Raw genomic sequence first — 17,398 nt, 5'->3', positions numbered from 1 at the left:
TGCCACTGGAGGGCGCCTCTAGCTCTGACTGGAGAAGAGAAGGTGAAAATAAAGGAGCGGCGCAGTAAGAGGGTTCTGTTAGATGATTCGTATCTTCAGTTCTCCCAGATTCTGGGCCAACGTGAAGGCCCCTCCCCAAATGCCATTTCACAGATGGACACACTGAGGTCCAGAGCTTGGAACAGTTCATGCTCAGCCCCGCCTCTGAGCACCATCGAGATATAAAGAGGCCATTTTATAGATAAAAACTTAACGAATCCGCTTTATTTTGGCAAGAGGGGAAAAAGTCTTTCTGCCGGGGACCTGAGGGAGGGCCCCCGGATGGAGACAGGGTGGGCAGAGCACGGGTCCGAGGTCACAGAGATCCAAGGGAAGGTTTCAGAGTCGAGACCAGATTCACAATATCCGTCCCAGTAGCAATGGCTCGGGGTCGCGGAGTCCTGGAGAGTCACGGGCAGGGTCCCGACGATCGTCCCTGGTGTTCCGGGGTCCGGCGGGATCAGAGGTCTCGAAGGGGGCCAGGGGGCCGTAGGTCTCGGAACAGCGGGAGCCCAGAATCCGGCGCCGCTCGGGGCAGGGGCTGAGGGAGGGGACGGGGAGAGAGGCTCCCGCGGGACCGTTTGGCACTAGAGTCGGGGGTGGGGGGTGGGGAGGGGGGTGAGCGGGACAGTAGGCACCCCTACCTGGGCGCGAGGGGTGGGGAGGGTCGGGAAGGCCTGGGATGGCAGAGCCCTGGGGCCGGGATAGAGCGGGGATCCGGAGCCCGGCCGGGGCCCGGCGTGCGGCCCATGGGGCGGGGGTGGGCAAGGGTGCTCAGACCGGGGGTGCGGTGCCCCCGGCCGTGTGCATGCTGAAGTATTCGGTGAAGCCGGTGTGCGGCGCCGCCGTCTGGGGCACGAGCGGCTGGTAGGGCGGCGTCGGGCCATCCCAGCTCGGGTCGGCGGCCTTGGGGAACCGAGCGGGAAGGGGCGGGGAGGCCGCGCCCCGCTCGGCCGTGGTCACCACGCGGCCCCTCGGGGCCGCCGCCGCCGCCACCGCCGTCTCCTCCACCTGCTTCCCGGCCTGGGAGGGGGGTCAGGGTCAGAGGCCGTCCGAGACCCACGGGGGGCAGATGCGGCCCCGAAAGCCCGTCCCCCTCCCCGCAAAGGAGCCCCCCCTCCCGAGGTGCGGGCGCTGGTGTCAATCAGGGAAGGAGCGGGCGGCTGGGCGCCTGGACAGCGGGGCCAGGTACTCTAGGGGCGGCGTCGGAGCGCGCCGGGCGAACTCCGGCGGCGGCCGGGGAGTGGGTGGAGAGCCGCGGAAGGCGGGTGGCGGGGGCACGGCGCGTGGCGTCTGCGGGGGCGTGCGCAACAGCGCCAGGACCCAGTCCGGCAGGGTGGGCGCAGGCGCCGGGGGGCGGTCGCGGCGCGGTGTTGGGGCTCGGGGCGTGCGAAAGGCAGGGGGTGGGCTCAGGCGCCCGGGCGAGGGGGGCGGCGGCGGGGCCGGGAGCGGGGTCAGGTACTCCAGGGGCGGCGCCAGCAGCTCCTCGTGCGCCGGGGGCGCGGGGCTTACGGAGGAGGCGGGCGGGGGGATGGAGAAGAGCTCCGTGAAGTTGGGCACCGAGTCGCTGATGAACGTCACGTTCCCATAGACGTGCTGCGGGAAGGGCTTGTCCGTGGACTGACTCCCTCCCGGGCCGGGGACCCCGGCTGAGGCGATCTGCGACGTGCGCACATGGTACGGGAAGTTCTTGTTGGCCGCCGACGGGCGTGTCATGATCTGGGGCGACAGGCCAGGTGCTGGTTGGAGCAGCACTGTCCGGGCCTCAGGCTGTCTCCTTAAACATGGAGTCGTAAGGATTCCCCCTCACTGGACATCCCCCACCCTTCCCTGCAGTCCTTCTCTCCGGATTAGGCTCTCCTACTACAGGCTCTCACAGTGCACTGAGTTCTGACCTTTTTCCTCCGTCACAACCCTGACTGCCCTGCGATGCTTCCTCATCAGAGCCCTGATCGCTGACATCACTGGGTAAGTTTCAGTGGCCTTCACTGTCCGGTATGATACCCACTAGCCATATGGGGTTATTTACATTTAAATTAATCCACATTAAGCCAAAATTTTTGTTTTCAGTCACACTAGCCACATTTAAGTGCTCAGTAGCCCCACATGGATAGTAGCTATTGTATCAGAGAGCACAGAGTATAGATAGAATATTTTCATAAACACAGAAAGGCCAATTGGACAACAACACCTGATAGACTCTAGAATGTTAGCTCTGTGAGGGCAGGAATTTGTTCATTCCCTGCTGAATCCCCAATACCTTCTAGAACAGCACCTGGCACATAAGCACCCAATAAATATTGGTTGAATGTAGAAGTGTGTCCCCAACTAGTCTAGTAGATCTTGAGAACAGGGACTGGGTGTGACTTGAGCAGTGCACACGGGAGCCCAGCGCGACCCCTCTAAGGTCATGGGAACAAGCAGCTGAAAGCAGTAAACAGCGGAATGGGGCTGTGCTGAGCTAACTGTGCATTTTTACAAAAGAAACCGGCTGAAGATGAAATATAGCTAAGAGGGCACTGCACTTGGGGGCCCGGGGCCTGCACCTCACCTCTCGCCCCCCAGTTTTTTGAGTATGGGACCTGGGACATGTCGATAAAGCTCCCGGAGCCTCACTGGGGGAAAGGGATGGCAGCACCTACTCAGAAAGATGAGGAGAGGGCAGAGCTTGGCCCATGATGGTTCTCAGCATTTCTCCTGTTTCTGTCCCTTTCTGACTTCCTGCAGAGCTTCAGGAAGGGCTGTCCTGGGAAGGTGAGTCTGTACCTAAGTCAGGCTCTGGGGTAGAAGATGGGGGACCAGGCCATCTGTGACTGAGTACATTCACCACCCAGAGCACATTGTGGACCCCTGCGGTCAGGAGCCTTGATCCTCATCAGTGCCTATGTTCCTGTCTGGCTCCCTCTTATGGTTGGCTGTGGAAGGACTGGGTGCAAAGGCCCTGCCCTCCTACCAGAGGCCATGGAACCCTGGCAGGTCACCTCTCCTGTTTGGACCTTAGCTTCCCCTTTCTGTATAGTGGGTGCAACGACCATTATCCATCCTGTCCTGGGGCTGCTCTGACACACAATTAATAAGGTATATGAACTGTCACCCAGAAGCCCAGATAGGATATAAACCACGGCAAAGAAGAGGTTTAGTGCTGATCCCCTCCAGATGTCATTCAGATGTAGGCCCCCTGGAGCCCCAGCCTGACCCACTCCACCTGCTTCTTCCTGAACAATGGTCTGTGACGGCGCAGCAGATGGAAGAATGTGTTGGCGAAGGGTGGAGTAATGACCAAGGGGTTTGGGAAAGGCAGTGGGATACAGAAGGCAAACGTGAGGGGGCGGGGGGCAGTGCACAGGGTCAGGAATGGGGAGGGGCTGAGAAAGAGGGTGGGGTTCAGTCAGTAGAGCATGAGACTCTTGATCTCAGGGTCACAAGTTCCAGCCTCACATTGATGGTAAAGTTTACTTAAGGAAAAAAAGAAAGAAAGAAAGAAAAAAGGGTGTGGTCAGTGGAAGAGGCTAGGACACAAGGTGGGAGAGAATAGAAGAGGCTGGCTTCTTGGGGGGGGACAGAGTAGAATAGCCTGCGGGAATCCAGCAGGCTCTTGGTAAGTGTCTGTTGAATGAGTAAAGAATGAAGAGAAGGAAATGGATGGAGAGCTCAGAACAGAAGGTCCAGGCAGTTCAGGGGTTGGGGAGTTTCACCCACTCTCCGCCCATCAGGCTCCCACCCCCACCTGGATGCCCTTCCTCACCAGGAACACGCCATGGGCATACAAATGGATCCCCAACTGGATGCCATTGACAATCTTCTCCCGGGCCCACTTGGGGATCCCGAAGTTGGCGATCAGGGCCATAACAGGAACGGCAAAGAACCTGCAGGGGAGGTGCTGGTTCAGTAGAGACACTGCCTCTGCCCTCTTCCCCACCCCATGGCCCCAGCCCCCCTGCCACGCATACACGTAGGGCCCAGGTGTGTCCCAAATTAGAGAGAAACCAGTGTAACCTTCAGAAGCCAGAGATTAAAAGGGGGCAGGAATCCCACTGGCCTGGGAAATTCTGGAAGGCAAAGACTAGGTTGAATTTAACTCCATTCCACCCCACCCCAAATCCTGGCACCTGATAGGAAATCAAAAGATGTTTGCTGAATGCATTAACATATGATAATAACAATTAAGGACTTAACTGCAAGCCAGACCTGTCTCTAAGCTTCTCAAGTATGTAAACTCATTAACTCACAAAGACTCTTCGAGGCAAGTACAATTTCCATCCCCATTAAACAGATGAGGAAACTGAGGCAGAGCAAAGTTCATTGATTTGTGTGAGGTCATACAACTTACAAGCTTTAGAACTGGGATCTGAACCCAGGCAGTCAGGCTTAGAATCTGCCTACCGTACGACTATGTTATGTTGAATGATAAAAAACTACAACTAGCTTTTATTGAACACCTACTACATACCAAACACAAGGCCCTTCTATAGTGCCCTAGGCATGCTCAAGATAACTCTTTATGGGTAAGCAACCTGAGGCGCTCTCTCTCTCTCTCTCTCTTTTTTTTTTTTTTTTAATTTGGGAAAATAATTTTTTCCAGGTCACGAAGTAAGTGGCAGACTGGGTCTGCTGCCTGACTTGCAAGCCCATCAGCCTCACTGAGGAGGGTCTGAGAAATGGGAAGCCCCACAAGACAGGGACAGCTTGGGGGCCCAGCACGTCTCACCAGAGGGTGTAGGCAGCAAAGAAGGGCACGTAAAAGGGCTGCTTCTCCGGGAAGTGACGCAAGGAGATGAGCACAGCATAGCAGAACCACACGTAAGCCGCCACCTGCAGCCCAATGAGCCCATAGCCCGCCGGCGACTCGTACGTGTATAGTACCTGGCCTGGGTCAAAGAACTGCACCCAAGGGAAAGGGTTCATCATAGCTTTGACCTCCTGCCCTCCACACAAGGACCCCAGACCCTAGGCCCCTCCCCCCACCGGCACCCAGGGAGCAGAGCTATTGATTGGGTCAGGACAGAAGCAGCAGGAGAGAACAAAATGGAAATAGAAGGACATAGAGGTAGAGTGAGGGTGAAAAAGAAAGAGAATACATTCTCTACCAGGGGCCCAACATGGGGCTAACCACCTACCATGCGTAAGTTTTTCCATTTGCGTCAACCCAATGAGGTGGGTCTTATTAACACCCCCACTTCGCAGAGGGGGAAACTGAGGCTAAAAGGGGCGGCTTTTGGCCAAAGGCAAAGCCAAGGTGATATAAAGCCTTAGAGGAGCCCTCCGGGATAAGTAAGACCCTCCCAATTTTACAGAAGAGGAAACAGGCTTAGAGGGGGTGAGCATCACCCAAGGTCAGCTGGCTGGGAAGTGGGAGAGCCAGAGTGGAATCCAGGTCTGTGTGACTCCTGAACTCTCAGTCATGACATTGAGTTTAAATGTGACAGACAGTGAGAGACAGAGGGAGGAGGAAGAAGGCTCCTCAGAGATGGTGAAGAGAGGAGGCATGCACTTAGAGAGACAGATGGGCAGGCAGAAATCGCAGAGTGGGAGAGAGCGAGCCAGCTAGAGTGCGATGTGGGGAAGGGCTGGCAGACAGGTGGAGGAGGTGGCCAAAAGCTTGGGGAGGGGCGGAGAGGCAAGGCCTGGGCAGTGGGAAGTGGCACTCACCTCGGCCTCGTAAATGAGCAGCACCACGTGGGTGAGAGTGTACAGGGTCATGTAGACAGACAACTTCACGGAGCCCGAGTGGCTGATTCGGCCCCTGGCAGCAGGCCATGAAGGGAGACAGCAGGGGTGGGGGCTGTCAGGGAGAAGCGGGAAGCCATCCCCCCCCCCCCAGATCCACCCCAGTGTCCTGTTCCCTAGCCCAGCCACACCTCCCCCCAGCACTCCCTCCCACCCCAGCCTGGGCACCGTGTCACTGTGAATCCCTTCCCCAGAAGGATGAGCATCAGCAGGAAGATGAGGAAGCTGGAGGAGAAGAGCAACTTGGCTGGGAGAAGGGAGGAGAGGGCGTCTCAGACATAGGGCTCAGAGAGAGCCCAGGCACCCTCCCCTGGCCCACTTCATTCTCACCCAAGATCTTCAGACTCTCGTTGCCAATGCCATCAGTGGCATACTGGCCCCAGTAGATGCAGAAAAACAGGAGGCTCAGGACTGAGGGGAGAACGGGCAGAGGGAGGAAAGGACAGAAACCAGCTTTGGGGCATCACTGTTCCCTAGCATTATGATCCAGATGGCCAGAACCCTTCCTTCACCCCCATCAGGATTCTAGACCATTTACGCCCACTGACGTCCTAGGAGACTCTGGAGTCCAGGCCCCAGCCCCTCTTCTTCAGGATCCAGATGTCCAGGCCCCCAGCCCCTCCTCCCTCAGACCCAGGGGTCCTGGCCCCCAGCCCCTCCTCCCTCAGACCCAGGATCCAGGCCCCAGCCTCTCTTCTTTTCCTCAGACCCAGGTATCTGGACCCTATGTCCCTCCTCTGACAAAACTCCAAAGCTGGGATACTCTGAACCTCACCCTCCACTCCTGCTGCAGCCATGAACATTTTGTAAGTTGTGTGGAGCAACTGACGACCTTTCAGTAAATCTAAAAGAAAAGTGGGGGAAGGTGGTTCACAGACGGGAAGGGAGACTAGCTCATTCCCCCAACCCTGCCCCCCATAACTCCTAACCCCACCACCACGTACTGGACTTACATCCAAAGTAACAGGAGAGGAAGAAGATGAGGAGGAAGATGAGGAGGAAAGTCACATCTGTCTCCAGGATCCCTGCCAATTTTGTAGAAGGAGGAAATGATTCAGTCAAAGCTGGGTGTCCCTCGGCAGTGAGCACCCAACTCTAGACCTCCACAAAGATTCTGGTTTCTGGGTCCGCAATGCTCACCAAACTCATCAGCCGAGAAATGCCGTGTCCAGAAGGACTTGCCATTGGTGAGGACCATCTCATACTCCAACTGTAGTCCATCTCCCTGTGGGAAGTGGGGAGGCCTAAGGGGGGGGGACCCTGGGCAGGTAGAGGGTCACCAGGAAGGCAAGGAGGAGAAGGCCCAGGTGGCGGGCCCAGCCTCTTACCCCACACTTGCTGAGTGCGATGTACCACCACCTTTCACGAACCGAGCGGAAGCTTCGGCCACTGGAGCAGCTCAGGTAGCGGGTTCCGTCCTCTGACACTACCTGGGAAGGAGCAAGAAGAAGGTTGAGGCCTGTCTGCACAGCCCTCAGGCCCTTGGCCTTCAGCATCTGCCCATTCCCCCATACCTGACAGCCTGACCAGGCATACTGGGTGGTGAGGTTGATGACCTGGTTGTTCTCAGGCCTGATCACTGACTCCTTGGCCAGGCAGTCCTGGGGAAGGCAGGGACATGGTCACTCCCTGGCCAGCCTCGGCCTTCTTCCCTCTCCCATGCACCCTCCTCACAGCCTTCACCTTGTCCCCTGCCTTGTACACAGCCGGCCACTGGGATGGGTCGTCGAAATAGAGGAGGATGTTCTGACAGCACTTGGCCTGCAGACCCAGAGATTTTGAAGTTTGAGGGTGTACAGGGAACTGGGGTAGCCCTTGCCTTGGGAGGCCAAGGGAATATCTAGCCTCAGCATGGAGAGTGGTGGGGGAAGGCTCACCTCAGGGTATCGGAAACGGAAGTCCAGTCGGCCGTAATCCGAAAGAAAGCAAAATCTTGTCAGGAACACCCAATCCTGGAAAAGGGGCCCAGTCCTCCTGAATCCTTGAGAACTCCCCGACTCCATAGACCCCCCAACTTTCCTTCCCTACTCTTGGGTACCTGATTTCCAGAGAAGCTTAAGGGGACCAAGTTACCTCCAAAATTCTTGTGATCCCTTTACCTTGGGTCCAGGATTCTTGTCTCAAATGCCCCCCCACACAAGTTTCTTCTCCTCCCCTCAAACACTTTTCCCATTTTCCAAGTGCACTGAGAAAGGACCTGGAGGGCCAGGTGCCCATCCCGGCCACCTTCAGTCCCAGACACCATCTGACTGGCATCCCCCGGTTATCCACACGAATGCCCCACGGTGGTCCCAGAGACCACCTCCTACTGGGTAATATTCCAAACGGCCCTCTCCTGGCCCTGAGCAGCAGTGTGAACTCCAGGCTCTCTACGGAGTGAAAAGTGCTGTCCCTTCAGCACCACCTTGGCGTTCTCCCAACCCCCACCCCAAACTCTCACTCTCCCAACCCGTCCCTCCTCCCCGCCCAGCTCTGACCTCAATGTCCCTCCTACAACCCTCAAGTCTCTTCTCGACCCCACGGCGCCTCTCAGCCCCAACCCCGACCCAGTCCTCCGTATTATCCCCAGCCCCAATCCCACCGCGGCTCTCAGGGACAGCCTGGGAAGGGCGGCAGGGGGCGGGGCGGCACCCTTCTCCTTCCCTTCCCTCCTGTCCCCAGGGGCCCGGCGGGTGGCAGGGGAGGGCCCAGCGCGCTCACCTCCTTGGAGCTGAGGTTGCCCCGCACGTACTTGGCCCGGGCGCGGGGGGGCAGTGGCAGCAGCAGGAGCAACAGCGGCGGCAGCAGGCGGCACAGAGCGGGCGCGCGCGGGGGCTCCATTCCGCCCGCTCCGGGCCCCGGCCCCGGCCCCAGCTCCGCTCCGGCTCCCGCTCCGGCCCGGCGACGGCGGCGAGAGCGCGCGGGCCGGCCAGCGCGCGCCCCCGATTAAAGGGGCCGCTGGGCGCCGCTCTCCCCGCCCCCTCCTCCGAGATGGCCCTGCCTGGCACCTTCTCCATCGTCATGGGAGAGGACGACCCCTCCCCATGCTCTCTACTCCGCCTCAGCCTCAGTTCTCCCTTCTGGGACTCTCCCTGATACCTCTTGCTCCCCTTGTCCTACCCTGAACTCCTATTCCCCCGAGCCGTGCCTCCTCCTCCAGACAGCCATCTCGGGATGACCCCCAACGTACAGACCCCAGCTCTGCCCTGACCTCCCCGCCAACTTAGACCCCAAACTGCTCTTTGATGGCTCATTCCTGCCCTCATGACAGCCATCCCCAGCAGTGTCCACCCGAGATCCCACGGGCTCTGTGAAGTGCCCACAGAGACACGGAGGCTGGAGAGGGTGAACCATTTGTTCTGGGTCACAAAACACGGAGATGGCAGAACGCTGGGCCACAATCACTACATTCCATTGCCTGACCCTGTCCAGTCACTGCTCACCGGGGTGTGAAACCGGGTTGCTGCCAGAAGAGGTGGTGTTGTGAGAAGCCCAGAGCAGACCCAAATCAACCCTCTGGGTTCAAAACCCAGCACTGCCACTTTCTCATTAGACTTCAGCCAAGTCGTGTGATCTCCCAGTTCAGTCCCCTACCGGCTGGTACCAACCTTATGGTTTCCCAGTGGGCAATGAGGATCCCTGGAAGGCTTTACAGAGCAGCGTCCAAGTCCCTCAGCTTCATTTCCCCTGATCAGATTCCAACAAACATTTCTAGCTTCATTCCTCCCCCTCCACTGGAAAAAAAAAAAAAAAAAGTGCTGCTCCTCAAAATATCATTTAAAAAAACTTCCTAAGCCAAGGGGCCAAGCAGAAAACATAAGTGCACAGAACACTTTCAGTGGAGAGTGTGGGACCCATGAAAAGGCAGCCTCTGCTACTTGGCTTGAGCCAGTTGTTGCCAGAAGGGATAGTAGGTCCGCTGCCAGATTCTTTTCCTTCTTTTTTTCTTTCTCTCTCTCTCTCTTTTTTTTTTTTTTTTGTTTTTTTTTTGTTTTAGACAAGCCAGAAATGTGTTAGGCTTTTTTTGTTTTGCTTTTGTTTTAAAGCAAACTGATTTGTAACAGTAGGCAATTAATTCAAAAATTTTAAATGTATGTTGGGCCAAAGTTAAAAAGTCTGTGGGGTAGATTCAGGCCTCGTCTCCCATTCCCGTCGTGATCTTGCACACACGGTTCCTATGTCCACTGGACCAGGAGCCCATCGAGGGCTGGACCTGGACATGACTCACTCTAAGTCCCAGGATATCCTAGGAATATGGACTGAATGAAAATGGTTCCACATCCCCTATTTGCCCTGCTCCAGGCCTTGCACATACTGTCCCATAAAGCAGCGTTTCTAGAATTCCCTGAAATGTTCTTTTCTTCCTCTACTAGTAAGTTCTTACCAATCTTAAAATGTGTAAAGGTCTACATCTGCTCCTTTCTGAGGAACTCCCTCATCACCAGGGACGAATCATCCCTCCCCCCTTGGACTCCCTCAGCCCCTGCACCTCTCTGTCCCCAAGATGCAACCATTGGGGCTGGAACTGTCTGTGCCCACCACTGGACTGGGAATCTTCTGGGGACACAGCCACAGTAGCACTGACTCTGGGGCCCCAGCATCACCAGAGCTGAGCCTGGCACATAGTTGGCTTCAGTGGGTAGATGCATTGGACTGACTGAACCCCAGGTTTCCCCACCCTGCTGGCCCTCAAATCCCAAGAAGGTGACAAGTGATGGTATCTTCCCCTCCATCTTAGACCCAGAACTCAGAGCAAAGCAAAGCTGCTTGCTTGGGTCAGCCACTCACTGAAAATCAAGGGGACCATGAAGAAGGTACTTTATTGAAGTGATCAGGAGTGCGGGTTTCCTGCCCCTAGCCCAGCCTCAGTCCCCTCAGTACAGTCTCATAGGTGGAAAGGACCAGGCCTCTGGGCTGCTCTGGGCCACCACCCAGGAGAGGCTGGGCAGTGGGGCAGGAGGGCTGGGGCTCCAATCCAGGGCAGAGGTTCGGGGCAACAAGGGTGATGGTGGCTGAGGCAGGGGTTGTTGTGGGCCAACCCCCCAGGGCCGGGGAGGGGGAGGTGTGGCAACCAGCCAGATGCTTTTCAGTAGGTCAAAGGCTGTTGGGGGGCCCCAGGCTGCCCCGGATGGCGAAGGCAACAAGGGCAAAGGCGGTGGCCAGGGACCTTTTGGTGGCGCCAGGCTCACCCTGTGCACCAGGGGAGTGCTGGAGGTGTGAGGCATGGAGAAAGTGAGCTCCTTTGTCCTCTGTTGCCTCCTCTGCCTCCTCTCCCCTGGGGCCTGCTCCGGGCTGTTGATCCAGGAGGGTGTCATCCTTTGTCTTTCAGGGCCCCCAGGCTTGGTCCCTGGCACAAAGGAAAAAAGCATGGGAGACAGCTGAGCTACAGCAGACAAGGAGAAAGGGATCACAGGAAGTAGGAGGTGGACTCACCTGGTAAGGGTGGCTGGCAGTCACGGAGCACCAGGGTAAGGTCGGGCACGCAGCCATGGCAGGCCTGTAAAGTGCCCACGATGGCATCCCTGGCCTCCTGCACTAGGTTCCTCCTGGGGAAGGCCTGTGGCAGAATCAACTGGCACTGAAGCTCCTCCAGCAGCTGCCCCAAGCCAGGGAGCTCTGGGGGACTGGGTGGGCCTGGGCCTGAGCCTCTAGGCACCTGGTTCTCCTTGCCCCTTGACTGGGGAGCTGGTTCTTGGGCCCAGCTTGGGCTTGAGAAGCGTTTGGTGGGGAGTGAAGGGGTGCCGGGCTCTAGGGACCCACTGCTAAGCAGCCGGGCCACATCCAGAGATTTCACCTCATGATTAAAGAGACCCCGGTGCTCCCGGCTCAGCCGGCCCTGCGTTATGACCACAACCTTGGGAACAGTAGGGGCCACAGGTGGATCCTGACTGGTCACAGGAGGATCCTGATGGGTCAATGGCCGGCGGCTGCCCATCAGGGCCTCGTTACGCTCCCGCCTGGTCTTCCGACGACGGACACGACCAGGTTTCTCAGGCCGCTGGAAAGGCTGGGGGCCTGGCCCCCGGTGGTCCATAATGTCCTGGAAGAAAAAGATAGGACAGTCATCATCATGCCGATAAATCAGGGACCTAAAAGTGAATAGTGAGAAGAGAAGATAGTTTGGGGTGAAGTGGAAGGCCTATTTACAGAGACAAGATGAGAATAAGATAGTGGGTGGGTAGGGAGTGATTGGCAAAGACTTGGTCAAGGAAGGAGTCGTGGGGGTTGGATGGGGTCAAGGGAGTCATGGTGAATGGGGAGGTGTGTCAGAACAGAGAACAGACAAGGGGTTACAGGGTACTGGGACAGGAGAAAGTAGCTAGAAGATGGGGGATGTGGACGGGATCATGAGACCACAGGGTCTGGTGAACTAGAAGGAATTATGGACAGAGGAGAAATCCAGAAGTAGAGGAGGTACTGGAGAATGCAGAAAGTGGAGTGAGATGGTAGAGAGAGAAAGGCAGAAGAGACAGCAACAAAGAAGTAGGAGAGACAGAGAAGACCTCGGGAAAACAGAAAAGGCAACGGAGGAGCTACCAGGAACTGGGCCTAGTCATGGGAATGCGGTGGACTAGGGTAGATGAGGCAAAGGCGGGCAGTTGAGTTAGGAAAGGGGGGTACAGTTGGTGGGGGGTAGGTAAGGGTGGAGTACCTCACCTCCTGGCCCAATGAACCCCGTCCCCCACCCACCCCACGTGGCTGTGGGGTGCAATGGCCTCTTTTCCACGGTGACCCTAGTTCACGACGCCCTGTGGACTCTTCGGGGCCTCACGCACACTACACGCATGCGCGTGCACCGCCCACGCCCTTTGACTTCCTGCTCTCGTGAGGCACGAGGAACAGAGTGCCGGTTATGGTCCCACCCTTTCCAGCCTTACTTCCAGAAATCTCTCTCATTTGTCCTTAGGCATCTCCCATACACCAATCTGCTGTGAGACTCGCTGGGCCCGCCCCCTTCGTGAATGCTGATTGGCTTAGACTGTCTCTCGGGGAAAGCCGTGAGGCGAGGCACAAGGGGAAACAAGGGCCATGGCAGTCTCCACTTGCAGCGGGTCCCCAGACAGTCACAGAATTCATCCCTAGAGAATCAGTATAGAGTCGTCATTCAGAGCTAGGATCTGGAGTTAGACTACCTAGGTTTAAACAACCCAAACTGGCACGTTTGAGGTGTATGACCTTGAAAAGTGTGTAACTGCTCAGACCCTCGATTTCCTAATTTGTAAAATGGAGTTGATAGTGCCTCCTTCGTGTGGTTGCTGTAAGTATAAAATGAGCCAATACATCTAACTTGAAACAGCACTTGGTTTGAATGGAATGAATGCCTCGAAGCTGTTTCTCACTAAGCTTTGCTTCAGCAACGGCTTCTCTACCTTTTGAACTTATCTACCGACACTAGTCCCCTCAGACTTTAAAATCAAGCTATAGGGGCACCTGGGTGGCTCAGTCGGTTAAGCCTCTGTCTTCCATTCAGGTCACGATCTCACGGTTGGTGAGTTCAAGCCCACACACAAGCCAGCTTCAGATCCTTTGTCTCCTTCTCTCTCTGCCCCTTCCTTGCCTGCTCTCTCTCACTCAAAAATACACATTTAAAAAATAAAATAAAGCTATGGCCAGAGTTTCCCCACGCCCTAATCAGCTATATTACCTGTGTAATACAGCTTACCCAGACTTCCTGAGTTTTCAAAGCCAAACTCAAATGCTACTCCTAGGAACCCCCTACTCTGAGTCCTTCTCTTTCTCCTTCCCCTTCTCCACCTCTCTTAATCACAACCTTGATCCTTTCCTCATCTCTGCGTCTGGATCTGTCTTCCCCAACACACTGGGACAAGGCCAGGATTTGACCCATTCGTTTAATAATCATTTAAGTTCTTGTGAACAGCCATAGTACTTGGTACTATGAGTCAGGCCCTGTTCCAGGCAAGTGGACTGAAGCAAAACATGATAAATAAGACCATATTTCAGTATCAACCTACCTAGAAAGAATGAATAGATGGGAAGGTCCCATTAGGAAGTGGAGCTACGGGAATATAACCAGGAAGTTTAGGGGAATGTGGGACCCCCACCTGGTCCCTGAGAAGAGGAAGAGTTGGGAAGACTTGACATTTGAGATTAATATGGGCCGGGAGGGGCCGACCTTAGGTGGCCTTGGCTATGGATGTAGGCTTCAGAGCTTAGACACACCTGTGGGTTTAGAGAGAGGAACAGAGGCCACAGATCTGCAAGATGAGCTGGGTGGGAGGGGTGCCAGGCTGGACCTGGGCCTTGCAGCATCTCTAATTTCCTTTTTCTTTCTGTACCTTCTTCTGCCCTCTTTGCAGGGCCTGTGATGTTTGTAATGCAAAGATGTGTAGTTTAGATTTTATGCCACAAAAACTGGTATTTTTGAGCAGGGGAGGCCTGCGAGCAGATAGGAGCACTTAAGTCCTGGCTCTCTCTTAGGATGTCTCCTTACAACGGAGGCTCTATTTTTCACACTTTGCTCTTTTTTTCTACCCACATCAATAGAAAATGGGAGCGTCCCCACCTAGCCAGGTGCGTACGAGCCACCCCCTCAAGGGATCCAGGAATGGACTCGTCCACTCATTTCCCTCCCCCACCACCACGTGAATGACACACGCGCGCGCGCGCGCGCACACACACACACACACACACACACACACAGCTGGCGATCCCTTCCGCACATTTCTCGCTCTACAGCAAACGGATTCTTCCCCCAAAGAAAAGCTCTAGGTTTCCCCCGCCCCACTCTCGGCCTTTCAGGTAGCTCGCCCCTCCCCCTGACGCCGGTGTGGCGTGTGGGGTTCCTCCCTCCCCTATGGGTGCTGGATGATCTCGCCTCCCCGTTCCCAGGGGCCCGGGTGCGCTGGCCGCCGCCGCCCGAGCTTGAGCGGCCCGGGCGGGAAGCGCCGGACGAGCCCACTGCGCGGCCGCCGCGGGGGAAGCATGGGTTCCCAACTCCACCACCCCTTTTAAGTGAAGGTTTCCGCTCCTGCAGAGGAGGCGGTGCCCGGGATCGGCAGTAGTCCTCGCTAGAGTGCGGGCGTCGGGACCGTCCATTGTTGCCTGGAAGGGAGGGGTGGGCGTGGCGGAGCCACCTCCTCGGCCGACTCTCCCGGGTCAACCTCCCTCGCCAGTCCTGCAGGAAGGAGCTGCGGCGCCAAGATGAGCGGAGAGGAGAACCCAGCCAGCAAGCCCACGCCGGTGCAGGACGTGCAGGGTGACGGACGCTGGATGTCCCTGGTGAGCGACCCGGCCCGCGATACTCAGGAGTCCGGGAGGGGCCTCAGGAGAGCAGTTGGTTGGCGCCACTCTCTCTGTGGGATTAGGAAACTGAGAGCAGTTGGGGTGGTGGAGGCGAAGCGGGGAAGCAGAGTGGGGTGGGCCAAGCAGCGCGCGTGCCTTTGACTCCCCTTGTACGTCCCCGAAGCACCATCGGTTCGTGGCCGACAGCAAAGATAAGGAACCCGAAGTCGTCTTCATCGGGGACTCCTTGGTCCAGCTAATGCACCAGTGCGAGGTGAGGCCCATCCCCCATCCCCTTGCCCCACCCAGGCCTGTGCCCTCACTGACACATCTGGATCAGAGCCCAAGCCAGACAGGGATGAGGTACCCGAAATAGCCTCAGGCAGCACCCACACCCAAACCTCCGTGTAAGATGCAACATTCTACTGAGAAGGAACTGTGTGACTAGTCTTTGTCACATGGGTTTTTGTGTAGTGAGACTTAAAATCTTAAAATGAGGCTTTCTTGCAAGAAGATTGCCTAAAGTGAGATTCTATTGTTTGCTTAAGGTAGTGCACAGCCCTAATGGATGTCCACAAAGCTGTAGTCTTTCCACCAAGTGAAAGTCAACTGTAATAGCTCTCCACAAAGGGGACTCAATTATGTTACGTTTCCACTAAGTGAGGTCAAACCATGATGGCTTTCATCAACTGTAAATGCTGTTGGTTCCATGCATGCATGACTCTAGCAGAATAGGTTTCCATAAAGTGAGTCTCGCTTCTGTGGATCTCCATGAAAGTGAGACTGTAATAGGTTTGCATAAAGCGAGATTCGACCAGACTGCCTCCATAAGGCAGGGCTCTTCCATTATATGTGGCTTGGACAGAGGGTGGTGGTCCTTATTGCCAATGCCCTTGTTGCCAATGTACCCACACCACTTCTTGTCTGCAGCTCTGGCGGGAGCTCTTTTCTCCTCTGCACGCACTTAACTTTGGCATTGGCAGTGACAGTACGCAACATGTGCTTTGGCGACTGGAGAACGGGGAGCTGGAACACATCCGGCCCAAGGTGAGCAGAGCTTCGGTGGGCAGCTAACGCGCCCCAAGCCTCCCTCCTGACCGTTGCTTCATGCCTTTCTTTCCACAGATTGTGGTGGTCTGGGTGGGTACCAACAACCACGGGCACACAGCAGAGCAAGTGACTGGTGGCATCAAGGCCATTGTGCAACTGGTGAACCAACGGCAGCCCCAGGCCCGGGTCGTGGTGCTGGTGAGAGGGTGGGAGGGCAGGGAAGAAAGAATGGCAGGTGTAGCTGCAGCCGGCACAGTTCTGGGCAGCATGGCACAAAGCGGTGGTTTTCGGGCAAAATCTCCAGTTGAAGCTTGCTACATACCCAGCAGCTGTTGTTAAGGTGTTCAGGGACCAGGTAGCTGCTGTCGCCCAAGAAATTGCTGAAGATTCTGGGGGGTGTTGCAAAACTCAAAACAATTAGCCAAAAATAGGCGTTCCTGGGGTGAATCCAGGCTCCATCACTTCCAGCTGGAATATTTCCTCCTCTGAAAGAGGGGTTGACCCTTTGCCATGGTGTCATTTTTGTGATGGATACTTGGAAAGGGGCTGGCACCCAGAAGGTACTTGCTGAAGGGAGTCTCGGACATGGTATCAGGAATTACCCTTCTGATCACCCACTACTCCATCCCTAGTATATTCTACACCTGGGAACTTCCTGGTGAGGGTGAACAGTTTGTCCCAGAGAACAGGATACCCAGATGTTGGTAGGATGTCTCCTCACAACTCTTGGTGGCCTTTCTCAGGGCCTGCTTCCGAGGGGCCAGCACCCTAACCCACTTCGTGAGAAAAACCGGCGAGTGAACGAGCTGGTCCGGGCAGCATTGGCTGGCCACCCACGGGCCCACTTCCTGGATGCCGACCCTGGCTTTGTGCACTCAGACGGTACCATAAGTCACCATGACATGTACGATTACCTGCATCTGAGCCGCCTGGGCTACACACCTGTCTGTCGGGCCCTGCACTCCCTGCTTCTGCGTCTGCTGGCCCAAGACCAGGGCCAGGGTGTCCCCCGGCCAGAGGCTACACCCTAAGCATCCTTCTTCCCCATTAAATTCTCATTCCTTAGTCTCCCGTTTCTTGCTTTATGGCCAAGCTCTTCTGGGTATCTCAACCTTAACTATGATCTCTGCGACCCTGCAGCTCCGAAGGATGCTGTTTCTGCCTGAAGCAGCCATCACCAATCCATCAAGGCACTCAGGTTCTTGCAGGGTCTAGCAGATTTTTACTCTCAGTAACACTCCAGGCAGGCACCATCAATCAGTAACACACTAGGTGAAACCAGTTTGCACACACTACCCTGCAAGATCAAAGTCAAATAAGAATTCTGGGAACATACTGACCTAGCAAGCAGCCAAAGCCC

General features: G+C 56.1%; 3 protein-coding genes across 11 annotated transcripts; 1 reads left to right on the top strand and 2 right to left on the bottom strand.

Annotated features, from left to right (window-relative positions):
• Positions 1-244: 244 nt before the first annotated feature.
• TMEM145 (transmembrane protein 145) lies at positions 245-9,114 on the bottom strand. 4 transcript variants are annotated; one of them, XM_042970151.1, is made up of 15 exons: positions 8,467-9,113; positions 7,644-7,718; positions 7,450-7,527; positions 7,281-7,367; positions 7,095-7,196; positions 6,907-6,991; positions 6,720-6,791; positions 6,542-6,610; positions 6,097-6,177; positions 5,935-6,013; positions 5,689-5,782; positions 4,748-4,920; positions 3,785-3,905; positions 1,552-1,758; positions 405-580 (listed from the first exon to the last, which is right to left on the bottom strand). In XM_042970151.1, exons 1-15 carry the CDS (start codon positions 8,584-8,586, stop codon positions 500-502), a joined length of 1,524 nt encoding a protein of 507 aa, XP_042826085.1. In that variant the 5' UTR covers positions 8,587-9,113; the 3' UTR covers positions 405-499. The 4 variants fall into 4 exon arrangements, with proteins under 4 accessions (XP_042826084.1, XP_042826085.1, XP_042826083.1 ...); XM_042970148.1 differs by lacking the exon at positions 405-580 and adding an exon at positions 727-1,062 and having other exon boundaries at positions 8,467-9,114; XM_042970150.1 differs by lacking the exon at positions 4,748-4,920 and having other exon boundaries at positions 245-580; positions 8,467-9,106.
• A 1,432-nt stretch (positions 9,115-10,546) lies between these two features.
• PRR19 (proline rich 19) lies at positions 10,547-13,969 on the bottom strand. 3 transcript variants are annotated; one of them, XM_007086590.3, is made up of 3 exons: positions 13,927-13,969; positions 11,179-11,785; positions 10,547-11,092 (listed from the first exon to the last, which is right to left on the bottom strand). In XM_007086590.3, exons 2-3 carry the CDS (start codon positions 11,777-11,779, stop codon positions 10,620-10,622), a joined length of 1,074 nt encoding a protein of 357 aa, XP_007086652.1. In that variant the 5' UTR covers positions 11,780-11,785; positions 13,927-13,969; the 3' UTR covers positions 10,547-10,619. The 3 variants fall into 3 exon arrangements, with proteins under 3 accessions (XP_007086652.1, XP_042826088.1, XP_042826089.1); XM_042970154.1 differs by lacking the exon at positions 13,927-13,969 and adding an exon at positions 12,403-12,597; XM_042970155.1 differs by lacking the exon at positions 13,927-13,969 and adding an exon at positions 12,436-12,597.
• On the top strand, positions 12,662-17,103 carry PAFAH1B3 (platelet activating factor acetylhydrolase 1b catalytic subunit 3). 4 transcript variants are annotated; one of them, XM_007086594.3, is made up of 6 exons: positions 12,662-13,003; positions 14,880-14,985; positions 15,173-15,262; positions 15,919-16,035; positions 16,114-16,236; positions 16,782-17,103. In XM_007086594.3, exons 2-6 carry the CDS (start codon positions 14,908-14,910, stop codon positions 17,067-17,069), a joined length of 696 nt encoding a protein of 231 aa, XP_007086656.1. In that variant the 5' UTR covers positions 12,662-13,003; positions 14,880-14,907; the 3' UTR covers positions 17,070-17,103. The 4 variants fall into 4 exon arrangements, with proteins under 4 accessions (XP_007086656.1, XP_007086654.1, XP_007086655.1 ...); XM_007086592.3 differs by having other exon boundaries at positions 12,663-13,003; positions 14,741-14,985; XM_007086593.3 differs by lacking the exon at positions 12,662-13,003 and adding an exon at positions 14,384-14,505.
• Positions 17,104-17,398: the final 295 nt, after the last annotated feature.

This window comes from Panthera tigris, chromosome E2, assembly GCF_018350195.1.
Source record: "Panthera tigris isolate Pti1 chromosome E2, P.tigris_Pti1_mat1.1, whole genome shotgun sequence".
Taxonomy (NCBI): Eukaryota; Metazoa; Chordata; class Mammalia; order Carnivora; family Felidae; genus Panthera; species Panthera tigris.
This window is presented reverse-complemented; position numbering and strand designations above follow the sequence as displayed.

Excerpts from the sequence above, each read along its gene's own strand:
- TMEM145 (XM_042970148.1), bottom strand. The coding sequence starts at position 8,586 with ATGGAGCCCCCGCGCGCGCCCGCTCTGTGCCGCCTGCTGCCGCCGCTG. Across the intron at positions 6,611-6,719 it reads CCTCTCCTGTTACTTTGGAT|ATTTACTGAAAGGTCGTCAG; the intron begins GTAAGTCCAGTA and ends CTTTTCTTTTAG. Across the intron at positions 5,783-5,934 it reads AAGGGATTCACAGTGACACG|GGGCCGAATCAGCCACTCGG; the intron begins GTGCCCAGGCTG and ends GCCTGCTGCCAG.
- PRR19 (XM_007086590.3), bottom strand. The coding sequence starts at position 11,779 with ATGGACCACCGGGGGCCAGGCCCCCAGCCTTTCCAGCGGCCTGAGAAA. Across the intron at positions 11,093-11,178 it reads CTGCCAGCCACCCTTACCAG|GGACCAAGCCTGGGGGCCCT; the intron begins GTGAGTCCACCT and ends CCTTTGTGCCAG.
- PAFAH1B3 (XM_007086594.3), top strand. The coding sequence starts at position 14,908 with ATGAGCGGAGAGGAGAACCCAGCCAGCAAGCCCACGCCGGTGCAGGAC. Across the intron at positions 15,263-15,918 it reads AGCTAATGCACCAGTGCGAG|CTCTGGCGGGAGCTCTTTTC; the intron begins GTGAGGCCCATC and ends TCTTGTCTGCAG. Across the intron at positions 16,237-16,781 it reads AGGCCCGGGTCGTGGTGCTG|GGCCTGCTTCCGAGGGGCCA; the intron begins GTGAGAGGGTGG and ends GGCCTTTCTCAG.